The sequence below is a fragment of the Opisthocomus hoazin genome, chromosome 7 (assembly GCF_030867145.1).
Source record: "Opisthocomus hoazin isolate bOpiHoa1 chromosome 7, bOpiHoa1.hap1, whole genome shotgun sequence".
Lineage (NCBI taxonomy): Eukaryota > Metazoa > Chordata > Aves > Opisthocomiformes > Opisthocomidae > Opisthocomus > Opisthocomus hoazin.
Window position 1 is genome coordinate 71436410 of NC_134420.1, and position 27712 is coordinate 71464121.

Consider the following 27712-nt stretch of genomic DNA (forward strand, 5'->3'; position numbering starts at 1 on the left):
GGATAAATTTCTTGTTCCCATTTTGCTTTGTGTTTTATACCTTTTAATTGTGTTTGAAATCTCACTTCAAACTGTAATCTCTTGATCGGACAAGAAGAGTCAGTGTCTGAATGCAAAGTGGCTGTTAGCTCCCTGGCCAGCATCCCTAATTCTGTCCTAAGGGAGTATCAGTTTTACAGGTCACATTTCATTTTCCCTTCCAGTTCAGCCTGTGGCTTAATTGGAGTAGCTTTCAACTGTAGCAAATCTTGAGCATTCGTTCTGTTATGAAAGTCCTTATATTTTAATAACCAGGCTGAGGGCGTTCAGTTAGTGTTCTTGGGAATCTCAGACAAATGCATTTAACGTTCTTAAGAGTAGCCTTCTGAAATTACTGATCTGTTATTTAATGTACTCAGTTGAGTTGGTTGATCAGGCTAAGTATAGTAGAGCGAAAGTTCAGTATTTTTGGCTTTCACACTTCCCTTCTGTTTGTTAGTTGTCACTTGAACAATCTACAAACCAAGAGCTGCAAGTACAGAGGCCTCACAATATATTTTAGTAGGGTTTTGGTTGTGTTATTCTTTATAATACAACTTTATTTTTAAGCTCTGTAAACTACAACTTTGTACAAAATAGCTACAGAGTGTAGGAATGGCTGTGTTTTGTCCATGAACATGGAGCAGTGTGAACTACATGACCACACAAGTAAAAGCTTGTTAATAAATTGGAAGCAAGGCAGTATTCAGGGTTCTGCTGTGATTACTGTAAGCAAAAACAGAACATCGTTTGTTGACTTAGGGAGATTTTTCAACAGTGCAGAGAGTAGTTAAGTTTCTAACCCCCCTCAAGGCTAGTGAGGACTCTGTCAATATTTTTTTTTCTATTTGTACCACTTTAAAAGATCTTTTCCTCTGGCCAAGCCTTCAGTACAGTCTTCTGCTTTAATAGCTCCATCAGGTAGGTGCATAAAGTGGTGTGACCTCTGAGCCACAGCACTATGCCTGTACAACCGCCCTTCTGAAAGGCACTTTTACCTCTATTTCTGTGTGCCTGTACTGATTTATTGTTCCAGTGTGCTGGTGCAAAGCTCAGCTTTGCTAGTACAGCTGCACACCCACTGTGAATGCAGTGATGTTTGTGGTAGGGTGGTGTGTGTTTACGTGGAAAGCACATCTTTGTGGCTGTCGAGCGCTTCCAGCCTTTGGTAGTTTAACTCCTGATGGAAGGCAGGTAGGCAGGCTTCACCTGTGCTTGGATTCTCCTTAAGGAGTAAGGAAGAGAGTTGTTTTCAGAAAAAGTCTGGTCTGTGGAGCAGAAATTTTCAGATTTGAGGTAGGAGAGATTAAAGAGAGTGATGAGAAAGATACAATCCCTGATATTTATGAAAATATTGAAGATCAGACAAAAAAACTGCAAATTCAGACACCAGTGCCTTTTCTAAAACTAAAGTCTAAAAAAAAAAAAAAAAACCAAAAAAAACCCCCTGAGTTATGTATGCAGTCACTTCAAAATGGAATGTGTGTCAAGTCATCAATAACTTTCAATAGATTTTTTTTTTTGTAGTAATAGGAGACTTGCAGGAAAATGATAGCTAACAGTAAGTCTGAAAAGTGGTTTTGTCATTATAATGTGCCTCTCAATACATGTCTGATCAGCTGGCGTCCATGATTGCCATCTGCACGTGGCACTGGGAAAAGCTTTACAACTGGCATTATCGCTGGTAAAGTAAACATAATTAGGTGGAGAAGTGTTGCATTTAGATGACAAATTTCTTAAATGCTACAGGATGCAATTACAACAAATTGTAGCAACAAATTGTATGAAACGTATTTTAGTCCCATCAAGGTTTACAGGTAGCTGTTATTTAAGACTAGTGAAAGTTAGAATAGATCTATAAATATCATTGGGAAGCAAAGTGGCTATTTACAATGCTATGATAAGGCATTGTAAATGATGAAAAACCAGTCATCTCATCTAATTCCTTGGCAAAATTAAGATGATCTGCTGTAACAGTCTCTTAGTAGAATCACAGAATGGTCAGGGTTGGAAGGGAGCTTAAAGATCATCTCATTCCGACCCCCCTGCCATTAGCAGAGACATATTCCACCAGCCCAGGGTGCTCAGAGCTCCATCCAACCTGGCCTTGAGCACTGCCAGGGAGGGGGCAGCCACAGCTTCTCTGGGCAACCTGGGCCAGGGCCTCACCACCCTCATGGGGAAGAATTTCTTCCTAATCTCTAATCTAAATCTGCCCTCTTTTAGTTCAGAGCTGTTCCCCCTCGTCCTATCCTTACCCACCCTGGTGAAAAGCCCCTCTCCATCCTTCCTGTCGGCCCCTCCAGGCACTGGCAGCTGCTCCAAGGTCACCCCGGAGCCTTCTCTTCTCCAGGCTGAACAGCCCCAGCTCCCTCAGCCTGTCCTCGTAGCAGAGGTGCTCCAGCCCTCGGATCATCTCCGTGGCCTCCTCTGGCCCCGCTCCAACACATCCATGTCCTTCCTATGCTGGGGGCTCCAGAGCTGGAGGCAGGACTCCAGGTGGGGTCTCAGGAGAGTGGAGTAAAGGGGCAGAATCCCCTCCCTCGCCCTGCTGCCCACGCTGCTCTGGATGCAGCCCAGGACACGGTTGGCTTTCCGGGCTGCCAGCGCACATCGCCGGCTCGTGCTGAGCTTCTCATCCAGCAGCACCCCCAGGTCCTTCTCCTCAGGGCTGCTCTCAAGCCGCTCTCTGCCCAGCCTGTACTTGTGTTTGGGATTGCCCCAACCCACGTGCAGGACCCTGCCCTTGCCCTTGTACTGAGACATAATTACTTTCTTGTATCAACATGCCGCTTTGAATCATGAATAATGAAAAACTAGCTTGTCAACAAGCTTTCGGCTCTTGATTTGACCCCAGCCATGCTCTAAATTGTGGCAGTAGGCTGAAAAGTTATGAGCAGGTTCCACTTTGCTGCTTCTGTGCTGGGTAATTTTCTCTTACTCTGCTGGCTAACTTGGGGCAACATGATATCCTGGAACTTAGTATCCAAGACTCAATTGACAATTTATTTGCAATTTAGTCATCTTTATTTATTTTGTTGTCCTCTGAAATCTTTGCATGAAGAAAAGAGAATTGCCAGCAAGTTTACTATGTGTTTCGCGCCCTCAGCTTTTGAGCAGCCTGCTCAGTACATTGCTGGCAATGGAATCACAGAATCACGGAATCGTGGGGCTTGGCAGGGACCTCTGTGGGTCACCCAGCCCAACCCCCTGCCCAAGCAGGGTCACCCAGAGCAGGCTGCACAGCACCGCGTCCAGGCGGGGCTGGAATATCTCCAGAGAAGGAGACTCCACAACCTCCCTGGGCAGCCTGGGCCAGGGCTCCGTCACCCTCAGAGGGAAGAAGTTCTTCCTCATCTTCAGCTGGAACTTCCTCTGCTTCAGGTTGTGCCCATTGCCTCTTGTCCTGTCGCTGGGCACCACTGGAAAGAGTCTGGCCCTGTCGTCCTGACACCCATCCTTCAGATACTTATAAGCATTTCTAAGGTCCCCTCTCAGCCTTCTCTTCTTCAGGCTGAACAAGCCCAGCTCCCTCAGCCTCTCCTCGTAGGAGAGATGCTCCAGTCCCCTCCTCATCCTCGCAGCCCTCTGCTGGACTCTCTCCAGTAGCTCCTCATCTTTCTTGAGCTGGGGAGCCCAGAACTGGACACAACACTGCAGATGGGGCCTTCCTAGGGCAGAGCAGAGAGGGAGGAGAACCTCCCTTGCCCTGCTGGCCACACTCCTCATGATGCACCCCAGGATGCCATTGGCCTTCTTGGCAGCCAGGGCACACTGCTGGCTCATGGTCACCCTGTTGTCCCCCAGCACACTCAGGTCCCTCTCCACAGAGCTGCTCTCCAGCAGGTCCGCCCCAGCCTGTACTGGTGCCTGGGGTTGTTCCTCCCCAGGTGCAGGACCCTGCCCTTGCCCTTGTTGAACCTCATCAGGTTCCTCTCTGCCCAGTTGTCCAGCCTGTCCAGCTCTCACTGAATGGCAGCACAGCCTTCCAGTGTATCCACCACTCCTCCCAGTTTTGTGTCACCCTCTTTAAGCACAGGGCAAGGGATGCTGCTTCCCATCCACCTGTGGAGGGATCTCTACCAATGAGTCCATCTGTGCAAAAACTGATAGCAGGCACTGAGTACATTACCTGTCAAGGGTAGCTGCTCAGCATGCAGTGCCCATCTTTTTTCTTCATATCTTTAGTTTTGGAATACACGATGGGAGAGTACGCTTACATCTAGAAAAACGATTTCCCACTCCAGTGATTTGATATATTAATTCTGCTCCTGGATTGCAGCACATTAACAAGGAACTAACTAAGCTTCATCCAGGGCTTTTGTTGGTGATAGGATGCTGATGAATAAATGCCCCATTATTAAACTCTTAATCCAAGAAAACCTTCCTTCAGAAGTGCAGAGTGTTTCAAAACAGGGGTCTCCAACCTGTGGCCTCTAAGTAACATAATGCCCGTGCTACCTTCCAGTGTGGGAGCACATGAAGCCATAAATGCTGAAGGTAACAGAAAGCTTATGACAGTGTTTAGCTGAATAATTTCTGAAGTTCTGTTTTCCATGGGGCAGCCTGGAGACCACTGCTTCAGCACGAGGTCCCTCTGCTAAGCAAACTGCCTGTAGTGTTACTTTGATTTTCACCCTTGCAAAATGAACTGCGTTTATGGTGCCTGATGTTGCTGACACCTCGTGGCGTCTGATCCTTTTCGGTGATCTGCTGAACTGTTGGGCTCGGCGGTGGCGTGGCTTTCTCAGGTAAATTATTTATTGTGGCAGAATGCAGAAATTGGGCACTTTTGATTTCTTAGGACTGTGCAGGCAGGTTAAAGTGACCTTTAGATCTGCCATATCCAGTTGACCTGGATTTGTCTCCAAGAAGGGTAGGTACCATAGGAGTTCACAGACGTGGCTCCCAGGCACCACAGCTCTATCTGCTGCTTGTGAAAATTAGTCAGATTTCTGAGATTTCTGGAGGGATGTTTGGTTCTGAATGTGTTGGCATCCCTAATGTTTGTAAAAGGCTCTCGACCCTGACCGGCGATCTCTGAAGTCCTGGTGCAAGCAAATGCTGCCAGGGCATCACCCGCCTCCTCCGTAGCTTGGCCGCACTCTGTTTCACATCTCAGCACCCCGGAGCCTGCTTTGATCCTGGCCAAATTCCATATGCTCTTTTCAGCTTAAATAGTTCATTTTGTTGTTGATAGATACAGGAAAGGCTGTTGCTGTTCTGTCTTTTAAGACAGAGTAACCGACCCAGCGACAGGAGGAAACCCCAGTTAGGGTGAGCAAGGAGGGGTCTGGCGCGTTTCGGCTGTGCAGCGGACTGTCTGCAGCCTGGATTTGAGTTAATGCAAATCACGAATACCCACAAATGCAAAGCTGCGTATCGGCAGATTCAGGAAGGCATCTTCTGGCTTGTCATTACATAAACTAATTTTACATAATTTTTCAGAGGAAAATGAGAGTCATCACATTGTCGTTTTATAGTTGTGTTGAGAAGTAAAGCCTGGCGTTTGCCACTTGAGTCTTTGCTAAAAGCAATCGAGTCTGATGACACCTTAAACCCCTAAATGAGATGCTGCACTGCTGTAACAGTATATGTGGGCTTCCAGGTCTGATTTGTAGTTCTGCCACTCTTGATAGGTAGAGAGTGTCAGGGTTTTTTGGGACCCGCAAATTCATTTGTTTGGTACTTAGGTCCTGAAAAAAAAGTTAAAAAGCTTCTCTATTTTTTTTTTTCATCCAGGCAAACTAGGCTTTTTTTGTGTATTGCCTTTGTTTGTCCTTCTTATAGAAGATTCATTCTTCAAACTTAACATATGTAAATTAATATCAACACAAGATGTAAGGTGGCATTTTGATCTAAATTCTTAGGTTCAAAATTTTAAATGATACAAACTTCAACCCTTAAAATACGGAAATATCTGGATTGTTTATTTGATCACACAGAGAACGGTTTATAATTCTGCTTTTGTGTAGAAATACTGACCTTCCTTGTACTTCATATACCCAGTGATTACACTTAAATATATAGCCACTGTAAAATAATTCTATAAATATTTCTGAGAAACACCTAGGTTATAAAACTTGTTCTTTGAAGCAATATGTCAGCTTGAAACCATTTTCATAGAATCATAGGAGTACAAAAAGGCGATCATAATACCTTTCTAGCAGTCAATTAGCTTAAAAAGTACAGAGTAACAGAAGATTTAGAAACTGCTTTTTGTGCATGCTTAGACAGGGAGTTCAGGACCTATCTAAAGTAGCCCATCAAAGGAGCAGCGTTCTCAAGTGATTTCAGTAATAGCAAGGCAATTGTAAGATAAAACAAGAGCATGAACTCAGATCATAGCAGGTTCTTCAGGGTTCTCAGACTAGATATTTTGCTAACAGCGTTTAACTGCAATAAAGCCAGTGATGTTCAAGACCAAGAGCTTCTTGATGGAGGGTCAAAGTCACTACTTCAGTGTTGGTTTTTCTGTCTTGCTCTGCGGCCGGAGCCCTCGTACACCTCACTGTGAGTTCCCCGAGCACCAGGGAGCTGTGAGCAGGCAGTGCCCACTGCTTCAGGCGCAGGGAAGCTGTCAAGGCTGGAGGAGCCACTTGGATCCAGAGGCTCCATCTGTGGGACCCACAGATACCTGGTACACGGTGAAACTGCCGTCTCTCACCTTCTGCGTAGCGGTGATGGTGCTGAAGAGCAGAGCAGGAGCAGCAAGTGCTCAGCATACTCCCAAGGAGTAGCAGCAGGTGATACCTCCCATGGCTTTAGCTTAGCACAAGGGCTAATTCTCATTCTTCCATTCAAAACCACTGAGCAGTGGTTCAAAGGGTACATCACAAACTGGTCCCCAGTATAAATAATATCCTTGAGCAGCCTTAGGGTTTGCTATCTCTGCTTTAAGAATACTTTGTTAGCTGTTAGTATCATAAATATAGTTGAGTACCTATCATCTGTTAGTCCGTCATCTTTTTCAGGTATATTCATTTAATTGGAATGAAGTGAAGCTGAAAGCTTAATATATGTGATAGTAAGGTAGGAATAGACATAGTTCATTGTATTTTGCACAGACAGGTGATCAAAATTCAGCTGGAAATCGCCTGAGCAACCTGATTCTAACTTGAAATTGGATCCAATGTTAAAGTTGATCCTGCTCTGTGTAGAGGATTGGAGCAGACTAACCCCAGCAGTCCCTTTGACAGGAATTATTCTGTGATCAAGTCTATGATTCTGTGATAGAAGATAAGAAATGTAGAAAAAAATCCTGTGAGTCAGAATCAGAACGATTTTTTTTTTAACGCATTGATTTTGAAATTACAGAAGTTTATTTTTTTTTTCTTATGGATTTTCAGCGTGTGGTTAGATGCCACAGAACTATTAAAGTTGCATTTGGAATAGTTGATTTGTTTTGTCTTGGATATCAGATAATATTTTCTCTCTTCATGAAAGTTTTATATGGATTTTTATCACAGCTGGCTACATTAACCTTTAGATGGGAAAGTCATATTCATAGAATCAGAGCTGTGCAGATCAGAAGGGATCTCTGGAGTCCAGCCTCCCTGCCCAAAGCTGCGGAGTCAACGAGAGCAGGTTGCTCAGGATGTTTCCAGTGGGGTTTTGAATATCTCCAGCAATGGAGACTCCACAACCTTTCTGGGCAATCCATACCAGCATTCCATCACACTCACCATAAAAAAAAATTTTTTTTGTTATGCTTTACTTGAATTTCCTGTGTATATTCTTCTTGAGCGTTGTATTGCCAGAGCCAGTAAAATATTCTGCAGATTAAATTATTTTATGAAGTCCCAAGTGCAGTAGCTATGAGCCTAATTTTCCTCCACTGTAGAAAACTGATGTGCAACAGTAATACACTTCTGTATTAAGGGATCTGCGGGCAGAGCTGTTAGCCGCGGGTCTGAAGAGGTGTGATCCTGGACCAGCGTAACGGTGGCAGTCGAAGCCCTTGACGCAAGCGTGGAATGTCACTCACCTGTGCTGGCATTAGTTACTGGATCATCGAGTGTGAACTACTCCTGGTGTTAGCAAGGGGAGGAGTCATTCGGTTGCGTTTCTGCCCGCTCTCCAGCAGGCTAACTGATTTCCGCTAATTGCAGCTTAATGACTTTGTGGATTCAGAAGCCAGGCTGGAGCCTCTTGGTTTCTCATTGGGTGTAAACGCACTCTCTTGACCGTATCAGGTTTTTGCAGCAAAAGCATTTTGAAATTAAGACTGTTTGTATGAGTGAGGGCCCACAGAGCAGTAACACAGAAGATGTAGATCTGTAGGACTTCACTTTCAGCCTTGCTCAGGAACCCCTGAAGAAGAGCAGAAGGTATCCATCGTAGCCGAACCAACAGTGAATACAAATTAAAGTCTGCTTCCATAAAGACACAACACCAATACATAAGTCCCTGAAAAAGAATCTTTTGGGTTGCTGTGCAAGATTTCAATATTGAGGAGTGAAATAAGGCAACAGAAAGTCTAATAAAAGTTATGGACTTGCATAAGCACCGAGGGGAAGCTCAGCGGCGAGGCACGCGTGCGGTGGCATGTCACTGTGTAAGGCAGCTCCTGGAGGGCTGACGGGACAGGGCAGCAGTAGGGCACCTTGGTCTAGCTTTTAATCATCCTCTTATGCTCTGTGGGGAAAGTAATAGAGCTGTGCTTAAAATGGGGTTGGGTATTTTTCCCCGAAATGTTTGGTGTATGCTGAATAAGGGTTACTGTGTTCTACCCTCTACAAATAGACCAGTTGTGCTTTTGTACGTGTGAGTGCCAAGGCGCTCGGTGAGTCTGACTGCACTGTGTCCCAGCTGTCTCTTACGGATGCCTTTAGCTTCGCTGTGATGTCATAACTGGTTATGAAGGGTGAAGAAACTGAATTTGGCTAAAGTGACCTGCCACTTTTGCTATGAAACCTGTTTTTTGAGTGTATATACTTTTTCAGAAAACGTGCCAACTTTTTTTTTCTACTGAAACTGGTAATGCTAATGAAAAAAATGACACCCCTTTTAAAAATTTTACTTTGAAGCTCAGTGTTTTTACTTTTAGTTCTCTACTACCTCCCTCCCTTCTCCCTCCCTTCTTTGTTCAAATGGAGAGGATATAAGGAGAATTCAGATGCTGCATGTCTTAAGCGAAAGCGTTCCCAAGGTACAGTAATTGTAGATTTCTTTTTTTGTAGTACTCCTGGCTTAGGAACCTTTAAATTTTAGTTTGCTTATACCTGTTAAATGTGTTAGATTTATATGCTTCAATTTCTTGAGCTGTATTCATGCCATTTCCTTCAAAAGGGAAGGAAAAAGCGTTATAAATCCTAGCAGAAAAGTAGAAGTGTTGTGAATCTTAGAGAAAATTAGATGCTAACAGTGCCATGAAGTAATCCTTATTATAATTGTTTGTGACTGTGATGAAAACTGTAAACATTTGTTTTTTACACTCTTTATAAATGGTTTAGCTTTTTCAATGAACTAAAAGCAACTTTTTTAGAATCATGGCAGGCCTGGTATAATATAAATGTCAGAGAAGGAATGGAGGGTTTATACTGGATAATGTTTTGTTTGCCACTTTTTTTTTTTTTTTGGTAATGCATGCATCTTTAATTTTATATTGTAAATTATTTTTACTGCAGCTTTTGTATGAGGACTGAAATGAAATGAGACTTTGGACATACAACATAGAAAGCTGTATGGAATATATGATAAAGGCTGCTGTGTTGCAGAAAAAATCTTTGAACTTTGCAGCAGCTCACGTGCAAATTTGTTTCAGAAAGTGGGAGTAGATCTTACAGGAGCCACTAATGATTGCAGAAGGCTCAAAAGTACTTGTCACTGGGTCTTTCTCTGCCACCGTTAAAGCCAGTAGTGATTAAACTTTTACTGACTTCAGTGGAAGTAGACTTCTGAAAACTGCACCCTCTATTTAAAATGTAGATGCACGTGGTAGGTTTAGAGTTATTCTTGTGATACCATATATTCTTTTAGCTCCTGGGGATGTTGTAAAGTATGAGAGGTTATTTTGACATGCATAGATGTTTGCCTTTTGACTTCCTTTAATTATATTTTTCTATAATTGGGTCCAAATGAAAATGCCCGAAATCAAAATGTTTAAGAGTAAACTTTTTCCTCCCTCTTCTCACACGTGGAACTCAAGTCTGTTAAAGGCAAATGGGTGTAACTGCTGTCTTCAGCAATAAGAAAGGACTGCTGCCTTTTTATTTTGTGATTATAATTTTGAAATTATTTTGTATATTTGTTTCTCCAAATCATGTTCAGTTGTGGTAATGAATGTGCTTGAATTAAAAAATCAAAAGCAGGTGCTTATATAACAAATAGTAACATTGATGAATTGAGAAGTGCTGAAGTGTGATATAAAAATGACAGCAATGTGAAACAGCCCTTTTTAATTAAGAGCAATTTTTTTTTAGTGGCTTTGCATTTGTTTTTTAAATAAATAGGAAAAGGTTTTAAAATCCACAGCTGTACCTTAGGTTTACAGGCCAGAACTTCAGAATTGCTTAAGAAAGAACAATAGCGGCCAAATTATGCTCTCGGCTACCAGTATGATGTGCCAGGCTTTTGTGCAGGAACTACTGCTTGCTGATTTCAAAACAGATTAATTTAAAAATCCCAGAAAAAAAGGAGGCAGAAAAGCTTTTCAGGCAATATGTGTCCCTTCTCTAGTCTTTGGCCCTGGCTGGAACGACAGAGCCTTTGTGGAGGAGATGGAGGTCGTATCGGCTCTTCGCACTTCAAAGATGCCTTGAGATTGATTTTAACTTGAGCATAGTCAAACTCTGGTAGGAGAGAATAACCCCATGCTTTGGTCTTGGCAGGTGGATGAAAATAACAAGTGAAAAAACAGGTGCTTACCTTAGAAGGTATTTAATTTTAAACTGCTGGGCCTGTGAAATGCCAGGTTCAAGTGCCTGTCTGTCTGCGCTTCATGCTGGAGGTGTTCGGCTCTTTGAGCCCTGGAGCTGGAAGGATGCTTGCACTAGCAGTGCACGTGCAGTGTGCGCATCCCCAGCTTCTCCATGGGGTTTCCAAAATAGTGAAGGCTTTCTGCTCCTCAGTTATTCTCCAGTTATTTTGTCACAAGACAAGTTTCTGCAGTTGAATTGAGATCAAGTTCTTCAAGGCTCTAGGAATATATATTCTATGTTTAAGGTTTACCTCTTCATTTCTCATACTTAAACTTGTTAGAGGGATTTTTCCCTCTGTGTTCATCTGTTTTGGTGAAACTGAAGGTTTGTGTGATAGTAACTGTTGATTTCTTCAGCTGAAAGAAGGCCTTTCTTGATCCCTCTCACTTCTCCTATGCTTCTCTCCTTGTTTTTGCCTGCCTTGCTTGTCCTGTTGAGCGTCAGGCTGTCTTCCATCTACAGTGGGGTTGTGCCTTCCAGGTACTCATACTCTAGGTGTCTGTCTTGGTTGGTGTTCCTGAAAAATATTTCATTTCTGGCTACAAAGGAAACCAAAATTTGGTCTCACTTCCATGGGCTTGGCCTTCAATCCCAGACTAGAAGACTAAGCAGTGTGCAGAATACCTGGAGTTTTCTACAAATGGGGAAGATGCACCTACGGAGACGCCTACTAAGAAGGCTGTGCATGAGAAGTAGTTCATGTGAAAACAAAGCTGCGAGAGGTCTGGTCCAGAGGGAGATTCCTGTCCCATGGTTTTATGGGAGACCCGTCATCTTCTGTGCCTGACGTTCAGAGATGCATTAGGCACAGGCAGATCTCAGTGAAGCTTGGCAACATCCTAGCCTGATGCCCTGGAGAGAATCCACATACATAGAAAGCATGCTCCTGAAGGACCCAGAAGGCAGAGGAGTGAACGTGAAGAGCGTTTCCCTGTGCTGTACCCACTGCCTAATCTGAATTCTGCAACTTGGCCTCCTCAGCCACAGCACGACATGCCTTGGTGACTGCCTGACACTCTGTGACATCTCTTGGTATGAAAAGCTCCTGAGTTGTCAGTTTGAGCACCTCTGCAGCATGCAAGAGGTTTATAGGACAGCCACCATTTGTTCTGCAAAGAGAATGTCAATCGTGTTATCATCTTCAGGAAAACAGAACTTTCTCTTCCTCATGTTCAGTTTCAAAACAGCGATGGCAGCCCTGGTTATCCCACACCTGGAAAGCACAGTTTGCGTATTTTGATTTTTTTAGGATGCTTATTTTCAGGCTGCTATCAAATCCTCTCCAAAGACACTTTTTATGTTCCCTGCCTCACTAGTAACAGACCCTGGGACTGTCAGCAGCAGAAGCTCCTTTTGGTTGGGCCCTTGAGAGTCTTGAGAACCTCTTCATGGTCGTCGGTGCAGTGTTGGCTCCCATGAAGAGGTACCTTATTGCAGTTTTTTTTACTTAAGGAGTATCTCCTGTGCATAATGACAGAGGACCACTGTCCTTGCCTAGCTGTGCACGCACACGTGGCTTGTGGATCATTTATCCTGACTGATCTCAGCTAGGCAGCTCTTCTCTCAGATGGATTTCTGCCGTACAAATCTGCAAGGGTGTACCATTTTTCTCTCCCCAGACATTGTCATCACTGGGACAGATTGTTATGCAAGGGTAGAGAAAGCACAACCATAGTCATCAGGTGGGGTGTCACTCCTATTTTGAAGGGATATTCTTGACACCAAGAGAGCCTGGACCTCGGAGTGATAGATGTTCCCTTATTAGGGGATTTCTGTTAAATTGGTGGACATCACATCCAGAGTCTCAGGATGAGCAGACATCCCAATGTTTATGTAAGTTAAAAAAGGAGTAACAAAATCTCACCACACCTCAGTAAGTGGGTGGGTTGGTCTGCGGAATGGGTGCATTGATCCTCAGGCAGACTTTTTAAACAATGCATCCCAAAGGATTTCAAGGTGGGGCACCCAACTTAGTTTGTTATGACCCAGGTGACTCTTGTTAACTTTTAAAGGAAAGTGTCTACTCCTGGTTGGTAAGATAGATGCCCAGGAGGTGGTATCCAAACTTCTGTAAAATGCTGCACTGGAGTGCATGGTGCCTTTGAAATGTCCTGCCGGCACTGTTTTTTGATGATTGAGTCTCTCTACTGCTGGTTTGGACTTTGCTCTGGAGCGCGCACATGGACAGGCACACAAAAGCAAAGCAGCGAATGTGTTGGTAAACAAAATTTACTGAGATGGAAAATAAAATGTAAATAGGCCAATTAAAATTGCAAAATCTACTATCTTACTGGCAAATTGGTAGATCCTCTGAAGAGCGTTGTCCATATGCAGGTTCCGAATCCTGCCACTTCCCTAAAAACTCCTGATATTTTGTGGTTGAAGGAAAACTGAGAAGCAAACACTTTTTTTTTTTTTAATTTTGTGTTCTGGGTAGAAAGGAAGGGTGTATAGCCCGAGTGCTGTAAAAAATATGTCTGAGCTTGAATGCAATGTGAATGTTAGCAGCACATCTTGGAGAGGTAAGTCACTCTGTTGTCAAGAGACAAGGAAGTATGGTCCTGCTGGAGCTGACTGGTGATCTCATGTGCTGCTTGTGTTAGCAGTAGACCGAATTTTTCAGGTTCGCTGTTGAAGACATTACTAAATATGCAGAGAAATAGCGTTGGGTATTTCATTTGCAGTTCCTCAGTGCTTGCATGTATTGAAGGACACGTCAAAATCAACATATTTGTTTTTGAAGAACACTGTAAAAGTTAGGAATTTGTTCCTCCCAAGAGAAAATAATTCCTGCACGGTAGGGAAGATCTACTTCATTCTGTATATTCTTTCCAATAGAGAGTATGGACTTGATTCCAGAAAGAGTTTGAGGGTTCCTTCTCCCCAAACTGCTGTTCTTCCAGTGGCAAGAAGTGACTGAGCCACGGGCCTCTCTGTCTCTTCCTCTGCATGCTTCGGACATTGAGCACAACACTCTCTAAAGGCATCAAGCTTCCAGGCCTCCTCTGTCAGCTTCCCCAGGAACATACTCAGAGATGGATTTTACAGAATGCGGGTGGAACAGCTCTTAAAGACCTGCTAGGCAGTGCATAAAAAGTCTACATTGGTCATGGAATTGAGGATGGAGGAGATTGCAGAGACATCTGCAAGGAGGTCCCTTGCCTTTGCCACTGGACTACATGCCTGGCTCTGGGCATCACAGGCTGTGTTGCATTGCCTCCAAGTCTGAAAGAGGAAGTTTTGCTGGGAATTTCCTTTCCTGCTTCAGTTCTAAATTGAGATTTCTGCATATGGATCCATCTCTGCGCCTGCAGGGATGTTTATGAAAAAATCAGTTTGCATGTTCGTTGAGTTCCCCCTAAATTGCTTCTTGCTCTGGCCAGCTGTTATCCTAAGCTGACGAGTCTGCTCTTCAAAGTCAGACTGACTTCCTTTCCTGTCCTTCCTCTGTCAGTGTAAACCAACCATATAGTTCTAGTTATTTTTTTGTGAATCAGTTATTTACTGTAACAGAATGGGTAATACTTTTCTAATCCTCTTGTTGCTTACAGTCTGCGTTTAGTTTTTCATCAGACTCTTATCAGGTCTGTCTGCCTTGGCAAAGAAGCAAAAAGTACTACAGGAGAAAGGTCACGACATCTAGCTTAACGTGGCTGGTTTGTGCTGTAGCAGAGTCAAAATATGTTAGGTTGTTTTTAGAAGAATATAAAAAATTAATTGGAGTGGCTTCAAGTAGAGGACAGGTTAGAGCTCTGCTTGTTATGGAAAAAAAAAAAAATGAAAACAACCCCTCTGGGTGTTTTCCATGACTTTGGACTTTTTAGCAAGACCAATGACAGTTAAATAACACTTTTTTTGTCACAGGGCTGTTGCTGTTGTCAGCTCTCCAAACGTTATCTATCCCACATTAGATGAGACCTAAGCAGCAGATTTCCAAACTTAGGTGAAATCCGAATTCCTGGTAGTACAGTGGTGGTACTGCTTTGCTCAGACAAGCCCTAAGCCTTAGATGAGCAATTCTGACTGGCATTATAACGTGCCTGCTGTGCGTAATCCTGACCATCAGGCAGCGTGTCATGAGGTTGGTCCCAGAGCTCAATCAGTTCCGAATCTGGAAAACACAATAACTGCAGGAAAAAACCACCAGAGCTCTTAGTGGCTTTTGAAAGAGCTACGCTCTGTTCTGTGCCAGAAATCACTCATTCGGGGGCTTTCTCATTGAACTGCGTTTCCAGCTCGTAGATATTTCTGAAAGGATAGAAATGCAATGAAGCCTTCTAGCAATGGAGCCTTGAAAGCCTCGGTGTTACTGCCGTGTACGCTCAAAACCAGGGATCTCGCTCTACGGGCGCAGGAGAGAGAAGATAGGAGTGAAGTTGCTCTTCGGGGCAGCCACCTGCTCATCCCACCAACCTGCCGTATTTCGGGAGGCATTGCCCTGCCTTCCCCGTTGTTTTGTTTTCAGCTAAGGGAATATTTTGGAAACCTACCATCCCAAAATGAGGGCGGGAGGAGAATGGTGGGAAATGTCCTCAGAGGTGGTCTCCAAACTGCTGCTTGTCCTGGTCAGATTAATCCTAAATGTAAAAAGCTTTTCAAGGTAAGGAGTAATATGGATTTAGGTATAATGGAGCTCTAGATTTTAATCTGTGTGTAAATTACCCTTCTCTCTCTCTGTTTGAAGAGGCTTTTTTTCTTCCTCTTACCCATCTAAATTAAATGTTGTTCCTTTTTGCTGCAGCTATTCATAGTCTAAAGTTGAGTCGCAACCATGTGGACTGGCACAGTGTGGATGAAGTGTATCTTTACAGTGATGCAACAACATCTAAAATTGCAAGAACTGTTACACAAAAGTTGGGGTTTTCCAAAGGTAATATTTCTCAGAGTTTGTAAAGAATATTGTAAATGCCAGTATTTTAAGTTTGTTACTTCGATGCTAGGAGGAGATTCCAAGTTTGAAGTTCTAACGTGTGACTAGCCCACTTTGGCCACTGCAGTTTTTACGGATGAGTACATTAGTGCCTCAGGTTGTCGTATATAATTGCAACTAGATGTCAATAGGCTATGACTTGTTTTTGTTACATATTTTATTATTATTTTGGATGCAGCAGTTAGCATTACACATTAAGAATATGAAAACATCCCAGCGGCAGAGTCTAGCAGCTACAATATAAGAATTACAGTTCCCTTTGCAACCTCCATTTTATCGCAGTGTTCTTGCATACTGTGATGCATTCCTTAAATACACGATCATACCTTCCCCTCTCACCTCCTCTTGCCTTTTTTTTCCCATTCATTAAACAGACATATGAACTGAGAGGAGGGGTGAAGCTTTTAGACAGATGTTTCCAGCAGGAATCAGGGTCATTTAAGCCCGAAAGTACCGATTCTAAAGCCAGCAAGGCTGAGATGGTTGGAAGAGAGGATGGTCTCTCTTGAGCAAAAGGCAGATTATTGCCAGCCTGGAAAACTGGAACTTGTCCTTAATGTCATGGTGCTCCTGTGCGCTGCCGGATAACTACAAAAACAAGAGCGTAACACATCTGGTTTGTTCCTTGGTGTCTGAAGAGTCAGGATTGAGTCGTAGGTTTGGCTTTAATTTCTGTGCCTCTGTCCTGTAATTAATGCCCTCTTACCCCACAGGGCTCATGGGTGGATAGCTAATTAACGTTTGCCAAAAATTAATATAATGCAGTGCTTCAGTTCCAGAAGAAATTAAATATTCTGTATTCAGAACATGATTTGAATAGTGTGTAATAAATAAGAAGTAAGATCTGCCCTAAACAATTTGGGGGGAGAAATATCAAATAGAAGCCCACTTGGTAAACAAACCCTATCCTGTGTAAAAACTGCCTTTAGTGGCTTTGTAGTGTTTTTCTCCTTAAAAACAAAACGATTTGCTCTTTTCGACGGTTGAATGATGCTGCCTTCCTCTGCGTGGCCATCTGAAGGGCTTGCTGGGCTGCTGCGGGGCCGTGGTCCTCTCTGTGGGTCTGTCACTAGAGGGGGATGGAGACACGCCGCGCCCGTGGGTTTCTCAAGCCATTAGCACGCTTGTGAGAGAAAACCCAGATTTACCCTGGGTAATTGATTTTTGGTTTGGCCACTGAGCTGGAGAACGAGTGGGGAAATTTGAGGTTGGGTCAGCTTTAAATAAAACATAGGTTTTCCCCGTCAAAATGAAAAATCGTAAAGCTTTTCATCCAGCTCTCTTAACCAGGTCAGAGACAGAATGACAACACTTATCAGTTTGGGGGCCAGATCGCTTCTGTGACCCTTCCATGCTGTGGAGGTAGGGTGGAGATGTGAGGAAATTTAATGATTGAGACACGCAGAAGAAGGGTAGTGTGGTGTATGAGTGGGTGGACAATTAGGCAACTGCTTTCTAAAAAGTTGTTTCTCAAAACATCACTGAAATTAGTAATCTTCACACTGGAAATGGCCTGTTAATACATTGACTAGTACAGTTAATATCACCAAGTTGCTCAAATCTCTCAAGAATTTAAAATTGCAGATATTTAAAAATATATGCTATTCCTTTATGTATAATCTCACCTTCAAAATACTTTAATGTACTGGTCTGAGACAAGTCAGGCTTCTGTCAACGTGTAAGACCATTGCACTGCATGGAATGTAACTGATCTAGGATAATGTTTTTTCTACAGCTTCAAGTAGTGGGACAAGGCTACATAGAGGCTATGTAGAAGAAGCTACGTTAGAAGACAAGCCACCACAAACTAGTCACATTGTGTTTGTTGTGCATGGTATTGGGCAGAAAATGGACCAAGGAAGGATCATCAAAAATACAGCTATGTGAGTGCTTCGTGATATTTGCTGTACCAACTCTAGCCTGAATATAAGGCTGACGTTATAATTGACGGCAGACCTTCGGTTTCAGCTGTACCTCTGTTTCCTTCTCCCCCCCTGAGTCGTTAGCCTTTATACTGTGGGTGCACTGCTTTCTATGTTCGTTGAAGTGTGTGGGCCTGGTGAGAGCAGCTGCAAGCCAGAAGAGCAAAGATATATTCTGTTTTCATCACCAACACTTGCAACTTTCAGGGGACTGGCCTGTGAATTTCTAGCAGCTGTGGTCAGTGACTCTGCTGAACCGGGGGAGATTTTTCATTTAGTCAAAATCAGGTGGAATCCTCATTGTTCCTGCTGGTTGTCAGAGGAGTGGAAGAGGGAAGTGCGTCCTGGTAAGCGAGGGGAAGCGGGGAGCTAGCGGGGACATGGACATTCCGAACAGGACAGGGTTACTTCATACAGCTGGCAGCTGTTGCTGCGAGTCTGCTCATGGAGTTCCGTGCACAGATGCTAGCTGAAAAGTAAAACGTGACTGAAAGCTCACCGGATCTTTTCATTGAATGTCTTTTGTGAAGACCGGCTTTTGCTTTGACACTTGAGCTAACCCAGAAGGCTGCTTAAGGTGCTGGCAAATGGGAAGAGAAACTCCTGAGCTACTGAGAATGCAGGGCCTGAAAAGATTTTTGAATATTATAAGAAATTGTGAAATCGTGATGACAGCATTGCGGGGACAAGGTGGTGTTAAGGAATGCTTCATTAGGTGAAAGAAGAGGCTGAAAAAGTGTGAAGTGCAGATCTGTACTGCGCAGATGGCTTAGTATGTGTGTCCCAGATAGTTCCGCGTTCCATCAAAGCTGACAGAAATAGCGACGTACCCAGCGACTCCTGTGGAAGTGTGCGCGGAGCTGGGGTTGCTGATTTCTTGGTAAGAACTTTGTGAACCTCCCTTTACATCCAGAATGCCAATGTAGGTCGGTGCGTACGTGCCGTCGCTGCGTACGTGCCGTCGCTGCGGTGTGTACCGTCATGTCGGCAGGCTCGTGCGTTCCTTCAGCTCGTCGTTCAGTGTCCTCTGGCGTGGTGGAGCAAACCTCTTGATTTCCCTGCTGTGTCATTTGTCATCTCGAAGCAACAGCCTGCTACTCCCTACGCCCCTTATTCTGGTGCTTCACTGTGCTTTTATTCACGTTATTCAAGAGCAAGCTGTCAAAACCAAAGAGGAAAGGATCCACAGGCCTTGATAGAAAGCTGAACTCAGTCACCAAAATAAATGTAAAAACTTAAATGTTTGTAAGATGCAATCACTCTGGAAATGCAAATACCCAAAATACAAGTTTTGACAGCGACAGGAAGTAAAACTTCCACCTTGGAATCATTGCGGTTTTCTGCTTTTTCTTTCTCCCTACCCCGTTTTCCACTGAAGATACATGCAGGGGTTGTATGGGTGGATTAATTTCAGCTCAGGACACAGTGCGTAGGCGTTCATTCCATAAGAAGTCCTGCTTTAATTGGCAGCCCGTTGTGTGAGATCTTTTATCTGAAAGGGATACAAGACTTTTTGTGCTTCAGTAAATCTCGCTCGTATCCTCAAGAGATATCAGACAGTATTGCGTAGCCTTTTAACATGCTAATTATTGGCATAAATTGTGTATTCTGTAAAAATTCTCCAAATGAAAGCATCGTTTTAGATTGAAGTCTCTCTTTTTTTTTTTTTTTTTTTAAATAGCTTTAAACTTATTGGTGAGGAAGATCCCATATGTTCTAGGAAGAGATTTGAGAAGAAATGTCTGCCAGGCCAGCACAATGGCAGCTCCCACAAGCTGTCCTAGCACCTTCTCTTAGCACATTCATCCATGATATATGTGTGGTTTGTTTGGGTTTTGCGGGTTTTTTTCACATTCTTTTGCATTAGCGACACAGGGAGTCAAACGTTGCCGTTTGAAAAAGGATTTCACACTTTAAAGGAGAAGCTAAGGAGAAAAGACATCAATGTGTTTTTGCTTTTAAATGTATGTTCTTTAGTAGGAAACCTGTAGCTGCAGCCATGCGAAACCTGTGACTTAAGCCATAGGTGTGCCCATCGGTGTCACCACTCCTTTCTTCCCTCGCCGGTAGCTGGGTACCACCAGCAGACGTAGAAGGCACTGTCAGCCCTCGGAGCTCCTTAGTGCCTTGGGCTGCGTGCAGCTTTGAAGGACTTGGACACTGCTTGTGAGATACGTGTGCTGGTGTGGAAACCTTGGGATAGGTGGCGTGGGTGTCCCGTAGAACTAGAAAGTCGATTTTTTTGTTTAGATCCCAGAACATCTGGCAGGACAAGTTCCTCTGAAGAGTGCCACCAGTCCTCTCTGTGGGCTCTGGACATGGACGGGGAGAGAGCAGGGACGAGGCAAACTCCATGACACCTTGCATTTTTTTGCTGTGGTTCTTGGAGGGGCTCTGGGATCTCCAGAAGGAAATACTTGCTCAGGTGCCTTCACTTTCTGCCATCAACAAAAAACAGTCTTGTGCATTTTGTCTTTGCCAGGTACATTTATTGTTGCTTCTTGGGGGGTTCAATTGACCCCGGGATAAAACTTTTGTATGTATTTCAACCTGTGTGAGAGCAGCACTCCAGTTCATAGCACAAAACCAAAGCCTCACTTGTACAAGTGGTCCTAAAAGAAAAAAAAAAAAGTGCACAAATACAGTTTATAACCTAGACATGGAATACTGTGTAACCCAGGCTGGTGAGAGACCCTGCCAGAGCTCGTTCCATATGCTCTGTCCTCAGGTTTCAAGAAGAAATTGGTGCAGCTCATGTGATGCATCTGCATCATTAGGCAGATCCTGTTGGTTACAGAGGTGAAAACAGAACTCTGCTTCCAGGGTAATTTAAAATTATATGTGGTAATTTCATCAAGGAAGGGAGTTCAATCTAATCATTAATGCAGTTAGACGCTATGGTTGCAGGGTGTCCTGTAAGGAGGTAAATGGAAAAGATGCATTTTATGGATGCTTGAATGAACAGGTCTTTGGTAGATGTGACGTGATTTTGTTTCTTCACAGCGTAGTTAAACACATTTATTATCTAAATGTAGCACGGCAGCTGGTACAACAAGCTGCTCCCGTCAGCGCTGATATTAACTGCAGAACTTGCCTGGGAAGAGCCAGTACCTCCTCCAGGTTGGGACAGCAATTCAGCTGACCTAACGTGAACAGAGTAACATGCTGTGAGCCGCTTTGGTGGCAGAGGGATGATTATTTAAGGAATAACATAGTATATTCTCTATTTCTGTGTAAGATAAACTAAGGTATTATGGCATAATGCACGTAACTGGAGGGGTGTTTTATTTGCCATCAGGTGCAGTATTCTGGCATTACTAGGTTTCTGATAAGGAAACAGGTTAACTTTAAAAAAAAATCATGTTGGGTTATCCTTTTATTTTACTGTACACGCTTTCATATTGTTATTTGGAATATTTTCTTACTGAAACCTAATCTCCAATTTTGTTGAACTTGTACTTCTAGATTGGAGGGGGCGGGCAGGTGTCCTTATACATATTAAATAGAATTTAGGAATGTTGCTCTCCGTGTTTCCAACCTCCTTTAAAAAACTCCTGTTGTTTTACCTGACTTAGGTAAATGTCAGACCTTTAGGCTCTAAATTTCATCGGCTCCTGTGCTTGAAAATTGAATGAAATAACTGTTCTGTGTATTTCCGTAATGGCTGTAAAGTCGTGACGCTTCTTGGCTGCTCTTACCCCAAAGCTGTTATCTGTCTGCCTCTGTCTGAATCCCCCAGTTGGATTCAAAAATTGTATTTGCCTGTGCTGCTGCTCGTAGCCCAAAAATGGCTGTCTGCACAAGCAGCATCATCTTGGCGTTCCATAATCACCAATTACAATTTTATGGCACGTCCCATTAGAAAGCATTTTAATTGTGGATTATCATTACAATAATGGCTTCAGAATAGCTATTTTGGTAAATTTCCAGTGGTGTGCAAGCCCTTACAGGGTGCAGAGCCTCTCGGAGGCCGTTCAGTGCAGTAAATATGCGCTGCTGGAATCCGAAATCAAATTTCCTGTAGAATCTTTCCTATAACATTTAGCTTTTCAGATATTTGCTAATTTTGCTTGTTTTTTTATTTAAATGCTTATGTTGAATTAAATACATATTAAATGCTTGTTTTCCATTCTTCAGTGCTGGTAATAATTGAATTGTCTTTGGAAATGAAGTATCCAAATGGTAAAAACTGTCTTACAGGTTTCAACTTGTCTTGCAAGTTAAATAGAAGTTCAGCCCAAGAGGTGAAGGGTAATAGTTAGGGCATTAAATACTCTCGTAAGAACTTGTTTTCTGTACATTTATTAATTATCTAACACATGACAGCATAGTAGATGAAAGCTGTAAGAGCCTGTTTAGGACTTCGATGTCTCTTTAGATCTGTTCTTGTTCCCGTCCTCCCCCAGCCCTCATCTCTGCCTCGTGCTGCCCTTTCCCTGCCCACACCAGCACGACCTCATGGTCCTGTTGTAAGCTGGATCGCTGCAGTTGGTCCGGAAAACTGGAACCCCATCTGGAAGATGGGAGTGAGTGGCAACGAGGCAGGGGATAACAACGGGAACAGGGAATGCCTAATCTGCTTTACACCAAAGCCAGCATCTCCCCGAAGGGCAAGCTTGCTTCTGTTTGGAAAGCGGGGCTGGGGAAGGAGATGTTCACGCTTGGAGCACTTGGATCTCCTCAGCCTTGTCTCGGGGATCCCCTAATCAGCTAACCAAGGAGCTTAAGTTCCTCTGATCCTGTGGAGTCCGGTTCTTCTTGAAAAGGACAAAGTGTGAGTCATGGTCACGCTTACTTGGGTTGCACGCTGGAATTTCCATCTTGCTTCCAAAGTGAAAATGAGTCTGCATATGTCCTAGAGCAGCAGTCTTCAAGTGTCTGGTCTGAGAGCTGATGAATCCCTGAAGAACAGTGGCAGAAGATGCCTTGTGTCTTGCAGTTGCTCTTTGAAACCTGCCTGGAGTAAGACTTGTTTGCATTTCTGCGGTGCAGCTCAGCTTTTGAAACCACCCTCCCTTTCGTTTCCTCTGGCATGAGCAGATCTCAATTTTTACTACTCATGCCCGCTACTCTCACTTCGATTTACCAAATTTAGCTCACGCCACCCTGAGTTTCCTCAGTAACTCGTGGTATTATTTCCTCAAAGAGGCAGCGAGTGCTGCCCTCCATCTGAAGGCACTCTGGGGTGGTGGAAGCAGTTGGGGAGTGCTTTAGAGCATGATTTACCGGGTGTGGGACCAGAACCCGGGAATGGATCCACACGGTTTTGCAGGGAGTAGTGAGAGTTTAGCGGGTTTTATGGGATATCCCATTGCCCTGTCTCTGAAATCAAGAGTTCAGAGTAAGAAGTTGACTGGCAGCATGTTTTGTAAATTAAAAACCATTCCCTTTTTCTTGGCCATGGATCATCTGACTGAAGAGAGTCTGCAAAGATAACTTGGGAATAAAATGAGTAACATCTTCAAGCCTTCAGGCTTTTTGCTCTGTTACCAGCTATCAAGGTCATTTTATAAAACTGGTGAACTAGCTGAAGCTAACTTGTTTGTAGCTCTCCAGTTTTTAATGCAGTATTTGTGAATGCTCCACAAGAGTAAAATTAGCAGCATAACACAGCAATAATCATAAATACATTAATATATTTTTGGAATATACTTGCTTAAGCAAGGATGTATACCAGTGAAAGTATGGGTTTATTATTTTAATCAGAGAAAGGCAGCCAAGCACATTTTATTTATTTATGGTGAGTCTCAAAGTATCTATTTTCAGGCCATTACTTCTAGCATGGAAAATAGCAGTATGTCAAAATGCTTTCTCTAAGGTATGCGTTGCATCTGCACCTGAGTGATTTGTTTTCTTAGAAAAATCATAAATTTTAGTTGTTACCATGTGTTTCAGTGTATAGATTTAAGTAATTGTTGCTCTGGGGTCAATATTTCAACATCCATTTGTATTGGAAAGGAGAAGAATTCTCTGCCTGTTTAAATGAGGATTTATTACTTCAGTCGGTGTTAATTTAGCAAGTGAGTAGAGGAACTTGCCAGCTCAAAATATTTATTTTAAAAAAGTCAAAAGAAGGAAAAAAAAAACCACTTTATAGCAGAACAGATAAGCATGTGTACAGCAAGTATGTATGCTGGGGTTTTTCATGTGAGCGTAGCCGCGTGGCTTGGCAATTGCACCACAATTTTCTTTAGAATTTATAACATCAAACTATTGATCAAATCAGTGGGAGAGCTGTGTAGTGCCCTTCGCTGTAAATGAGCTCTGTTGCACTGGGAATTATTCTGCTGGTGTGCTTTAATGCCTACATGATTCTTGTGCTCGGGAGATCAGTGTGACATTGCTGCTGTAAAATAATGAAGGAGAGAATAATTGCACCTCTGACAGTGTTTGGCTGGTAGCAGTGAACTGCATTGCCTCAAAGTTTAGTGGAAAGCAGAAAAAAAAAAAAGAAAAAAAATGTTTTCGTAACCTTGTAGTTTATAATCTGCAAAACTTCAGTCAGTAGTTTGTAGTATTAATTATCTCTCCTGTAACCAAGAGGGCTGGAGTTACTCCCTGCTTTTTGGGCAGTCTGCTTTCTCTTGAATGGCCTCAAGTTGTGGACCAGGCTGCCCAGGGAAGTGGAGGAGTCCCCATGCCTGGAGGGATTCAAAGAACATGTAGGTATTGCAATTCAGGATATGATTTAGCAGGCACGGTGGTGTTGGGTTGACAGTTGGACTTGACAATCTTTGGGGTCTTTTCCAACCTTAATGATTCTGTGATTCGTCAGGTTAGCGCGCAACGCAGTGTGTCGTAGTGGAGGAGCACGCTTGAATCCTGGGCAATGCAGGTGCTCCATACTTGGTTTGACATTGGTGAGGTGGTGGTCAACAAAAACTTGTTGAAACAGAGCTTCTGTGCACTTCTACCAGAATGTGTTTTGCAAGGCATCAGGAAGATGCACGCAGGGTCGGGTTTTGGCTTCCTAACATACTCGAGTGCTTTTCAATGTTGGTCCGTAATCCCTTCCAGCAGACGTTTGGGACCATTCTGCCAGAGGCTGGACCGTGTCTGGACAACCTCAGCTGACGTGGGGGGAACCCTCCAGATCCGAATAAAATTACATTTTGCATTTCACACAATTTTGGATAAGGTGCGACGTTTAGGAGGGGAGACTCAAAGCTTGTCCCGAAAGCTCTGGAGGAATTGCTGGGCTGCAGCGGTTTTTGTGAACTACCTTTAAAAAGGAGACTTTTAGTTAAAAAACCCTCTGTGTCAGTTTGCCCATGAGTGGCCTTAGTAAAGACCCGGACCCTTTCGAAGAGGACGAAACCCAGTAGCTGTCGTGGTTGAAGGAGGAGATGTCAATAGCTCTAGTAGCTATTTTTCATAATATTTACAGCTGTTACTGATGCGTGAGTAGTGTGGATGTTTTTTTCCTGCACTATTAGGACCAGGCTATTTACTGGTTCTTTCACTTAAAGTAATTGTTGCTGTGTAGGGATCCGTGCTTTATTCATATGATGTTTCTGTGCTTTTACTGCTTTTAAACCTAGCAGGTTTAGGTTGCTGCTTGGCTGGTTTCCTGCTAAACTTACTGGTTCTGAATCCATCTTAGCTGGCCACCATCCTCCTTCATGCAGGGAAAATTAAGCTGACTTGGCAATACCAAAGAATTGTTAGCGTTTCCCAAGAAGATTCATTTAGATTTTAGGTTCCTACGTTTCCTTGTGCTGGTTATCATCTGATTTTGTTCAGACAGGTGTGTTTTTCTCTTTTGTTTTGGTTACTCAGGGCCTCCAGGAATGTTAATGTATTTACTGAATTTTTATCCTCTTGATAATCTAGAGATTCTGTGCGGCTAAAGCCGGGCTCTCAGGCAGTTGTGTCCTGAGAGGGTGCTGTGTGGGGTGCTGGTGGGAGGGCTGTTTCCTGCTTTGCAAGGCTAGGTCAGTCCGGGCCTTGAATCAAGCCCGATTTAAGCCGATCCTCTTGCTGATTTCCCCCTCCGTCATGGGAAGGACATTCTGCTTTACTTAAACCTTTGCCATCTCCTTGGGCTGGAGATTAGGAGTGCAACCAAACCAGGCTTTAAAAACAGAGATGCTGATTCGTTGCATTTCTTGGCTGTTGGGTCAGGCCGTCAGGAACCACTTTGGAAGAAAGCGTGGAAAGGATGCTCCCCTTTCCCCCTTTCTTTCTTCCTTTCCCCCTTTCTTTCTTCCTTTCCCCCTTTCTTTCTTCCTATCCCCCTTTCCCTTCCCCAGAAAGTAGGTGTCACTTATGGAGAAGTGTTTTGACAGCGTGCTTCAAAAATTTGGTAGATTGTTGATGGGCTTTTTTAGCAGCATAATGGGCTTTTCCTTTTTCTGCGAAAAACATGATAAAGAATGAATTATCTTGTAGCAGGGCCTGTTGTGACAGGACAGGGGGTGATGGTTTTTAACTAAAAGAGAGTAGATTCAGACTGGATATAAGGAAGGAATTTTTAACCATGAGGTTGGTGAAACCCTGACACAGGTTGCCCAGAGAGGTGGTCGATGCCCCATCCCTGGAAACATTCCAGGCCAGGTTGGACAGGGCTCTGAGCACCCTGACCCAGGTGAAGATGGCCCTGCTCACTGCAGGGGGGTTGGATTAGATGGGCTTTAAAGGTCCCTCCCAACCCAACCCATTCTGTGATTCTGTGCGACCTTTGTAGAAAATGTTTTTGCAAGGCATTCGCTTTCATACCCCTTCCTCAGCGAAGTGTGTTTCTCTCTTGTTGTGCAGCTGATAAGGCTGAAGTAAAAACGCAGAAGGCGTTTTGCCCAAAGCCACCATGGCATACCTCTGCAGCCCTGAGGAGCTGCAGAAATTCATCTCTGTCTGTGTTTCAGCTGCCTCCAGCTCTCCCGCACAGCCTAAAACTCGCCAGCGAGCTGCCTCTGGACGGGGCGACAGCTACACCGGGAGATGAAGAACAAATTCTGCCAATGCTTTTTCCTTTTTATCTGTATTGTCACCTCCGGTGGCAACGTCATGGAGGAGATTTGGGCAGCTCCTGTCTTCATCTTGTAGCTCCCTGCTGTGTCCTGCTGCCTGGGTCTTAAAGGGGGCTGAAACTCAAGGCAGAATTACAGAATTGCAGAATGTTCGGGGTTGGCAGGGACCTCTCTGGGTCACCCAGTCCAACCCCCTGCCCAAGCAGGGTCACCCAGAGCAGGCTGCACAGCACCACGTCCAGGCGGGTCTGGAATATCTCCAGAGAAGGAGACTCCACAGCCTCCCTGGGCAGCCTGGGCCAGGGCTCCGTCACCCTCACAGGGAAGAAGTTCTTCCTCATGTTCAGATGGAACTTCCTCTGCTTCAGTTTGTGCCCGTTGCCCCTTGTCCTGTCGCTGGGCACCACTGAAAAGAGTCTGGCCCCATCCTCCTGACACCCACCCTTGAGATATTTACAGGCATTTCTAAGGTCCCCTCTCAGCCTTCTCTTCTCCAGGCTGAACAAGCCCAGCTCCCTCAGCCTTTCCTCGTGGGAAAGATGCTCCAGTCCCCTCCTCATCCTCGTAGCCCTCCGCTGGACTCTCTCCAGTAGCTCCTCATCTTTCTTGAACTGGGGAGCCCAGCACTGGACACAGCACTGCAGATGGGGCCTCACCAGGGCAGAGTAGAGGGGAAGGAGAACCTCCCTCGCCCTGCTGCCCACACTCCTCTTGATGCACCCCAGGATCCCATTGGCCTTCTTGGCAGCCAGGGCACACTGCTGGCTCATGGTCAACTTGTGATTAACTTGCCTATAGGGGCTCTCCATCGGTGCAGACAGTGTTTTGCTCATCGAATGGTACAGCTTAAGCAATTACTTTCTCAGATGTTGGTAGTGATTTAGGCTAAACTGTCTCATTTCTATCAAAGGAGAATGTAGGAGCATTAATATATTCACGGAAAGTGTCTTA

At 44.0% G+C, this 27712-nt stretch overlaps 1 protein-coding gene across 2 annotated transcripts in view; it reads left to right on the forward strand.

Annotated features, from left to right (window-relative positions):
• Positions 1-27712, forward strand: part of DDHD1 (DDHD domain containing 1) — a 72564-nt gene that overhangs the window by 19350 nt on the left and 25502 nt on the right. The window contains exons 3-5 of one of the 2 annotated variants that reach the window (XM_075427177.1): positions 9068-9169; positions 15682-15810; positions 17606-17753. In XM_075427177.1, the coding sequence (XP_075283292.1) occupies positions 9068-9169; positions 15682-15810; positions 17606-17753 (379 nt within the window). The remainder of the gene's footprint in view (positions 1-9067; positions 9170-15681; positions 15811-17605; positions 17754-27712) is intronic. The other variant, XM_075427178.1, reaches the window with a different exon arrangement.